The 1,934-nt window shown below is 68.8% G+C and overlaps 1 protein-coding gene across 1 annotated transcript; it reads left to right on the top strand.

Annotated features, from left to right (window-relative positions):
- The first annotated feature begins 1,192 nt into the window (after positions 1-1,192).
- SMIM38 (small integral membrane protein 38) lies at positions 1,193-1,425 on the top strand. Its single transcript, XM_070359681.1, has one exon. It carries the CDS (start codon positions 1,202-1,204, stop codon positions 1,355-1,357), a length of 156 nt encoding a protein of 51 aa, XP_070215782.1. The 5' UTR covers positions 1,193-1,201; the 3' UTR covers positions 1,358-1,425.
- Positions 1,426-1,934: the final 509 nt, after the last annotated feature.

Genomic DNA, 1,934 nt, shown 5'->3' with positions numbered 1-1,934 from the left:
GGGGGAGCCTGGTGGGCTGCTGTCTATGGGGTCGCACAGAGTCGGACACGACTGAAGCGACTTAGCATGTATGTGTATACCTGTATTCTCATCTGTGTGTGTGTGTGTGCGCGTGCAGCAGGCAGAGAAAGGTGGGTCTCCAGTGGTGTGGTGGAGACATTTCTGCCCGGGTCCTCTTCGGGAACAAGAGCGCAGCCAGTGATTCCACGCCCAGGCGCCTTCCTGGTCCCGTGTGGACACTGTCCCTTTGGCCTCCCCACGGCCCTTCAAGGCAGAACTGTCACTCGCCCCCCTTTCTCATCCGGTTTGCCCCCGGAGGACGAGCATCGTGCTTGGTCACTCCATGTCTGCGGTGGGCCCTGGACGGGGCTCTGCTGGGTGTGAGGGGAGGGCCGCAGGCCGACCATGCAGCCTGGGCTGTGGGCGGCGTCCAAGGCCCTTGGTGGGCCGCTGGGGGGTGATCTGGGGACCGGCCGCGGGCCTTCCTGGGTGATTCAGCGGGTTCCCCTCCCGGGCCGCCCGCGCCGTCCCCGCCCCCGCCAGCCCGCGCTGCCCACCCCCGCGGGCGGCGGCGGGCGGGCGGCCTTTGAGGCGCTGGCGGCCCGTGCGCTAATTGAGCTGCGCCGGGGTCGCCTGTGGGCGCGGGGCGCCGGGTCTCACCTTCGCGCCCCTCTGCTCCCCTTTCATCCGCACAGCTCCCGCCGGCCCTCCCGCCGGGCCGCCCGCCCCTCCCGCCCGGCCTGCTGCCGCCGCCGCGGGCCCGCAGCCGCTGGACAGCGCCGGCCTCCAGAAGTGATAGCTAATTGGGCAGAGAAAGGGCCCGATTGTCTGGCGGGGCCGGAAGAGCGGGCGTGGGCGGCTGAAAGCGCCCGGAGAAGGTGGCCGGCTTCGCCCAGCAGCTGCCGCCGGAGACGTTTGGAGATTACGTCAGCGCCGGGCCGCGAGCCTCCCGCCCGGCCGGACAATGCGGCCCTTGTCGGCCCCGAGCGCCGCCCGCGCGCGCTGAATGGCGCGGGGCCTCTTCTCCAAGGAGGCCGCTCTCCGTCCCCGAGCTGTCCTCTCCCGCCGGGGAGGCCCCTGCGCTGGGGCGCGGAGGGAGCGGGCTCGGGGCCTTAGGGAGGAGACCCCCGGGCTGGGCGGCGCGCGGGGAGCGTGGGGGCTGCTCCTCCGGTTGGGGTGGGGGGTGGCGGCTGCCCTCGCCATGGCCTCCTGGCTTGGGGGCAGCACGGGCCCCGACCCGCTCCTGGTCCTGCTGGTCATTATCTTGTTGGCACGCTTCCTTCTGTGGTCCTGCCTGGGCACCTACATCGATTACAGACTGGGCCGGCGGCAGCAGCGCAAACCCAAGGAGGACTAGGGCCTCCGCCGGCCCGTGGCCGGAGCTCCAGGCACACGGGAGCCCTCCCTGCTGGAGGGTGTGTCCCAGAGAGGATCTGTCCTGGGGCCGGAGGTGGGGTTGGGGCGGGGTGCAGAGCGGGGAGACCACCCCTGCAGCCCACCTGCCGGGCAGAGATGGCCCAGCCCCACCAGGACTGTCCTGGCCACCTGCATCCCACGTCAGAGGATGGAGGGGCCCCCCTGCCTGTCTATCCACCAGGTTGTGGGAGTGAGTGATCCTGGCGGTGGGTCTCGCTTTTAGACTTTCTCTACTTCCAATTCTTTATAAATCTGTTTGCAGGAGGAGGCGCGGGGTAAGCCAGAGGGGCTGGTCTGGGGGGAGGACGGTGGCAAAAAGACAGATGTGACCACATCACAGGCCGGCCCTACCTCTTAAAGCCACCCTGGACCCCACCTCTGGCAGGGAGGACAGTAACCACAGACTGTGCCTTGGTTTCCCCAGAGCAGACCCCTGGGGGGTCTCAAGACAGACTTGTGACTATGAGTCCAAGTCCAGCTCCAGCTGACCATGGACAAACTCACTTTCCCCATCTCTT

This window comes from Bos mutus, chromosome 22 (assembly GCF_027580195.1).
Source record: "Bos mutus isolate GX-2022 chromosome 22, NWIPB_WYAK_1.1, whole genome shotgun sequence".
In the NCBI taxonomy this organism is placed as follows: Eukaryota; Metazoa; Chordata; class Mammalia; order Artiodactyla; family Bovidae; genus Bos; species Bos mutus.
Note: the sequence above shows the minus strand (reverse complement) of the source record. Positions and strands in the feature narration are given on the sequence as shown.

Bases quoted from the DNA above. Each gene is read 5' to 3' on its own strand.
- SMIM38 (XM_070359681.1), top strand. From the start codon at position 1,202: ATGGCCTCCTGGCTTGGGGGCAGCACGGGCCCCGACCCGCTCCTGGTC.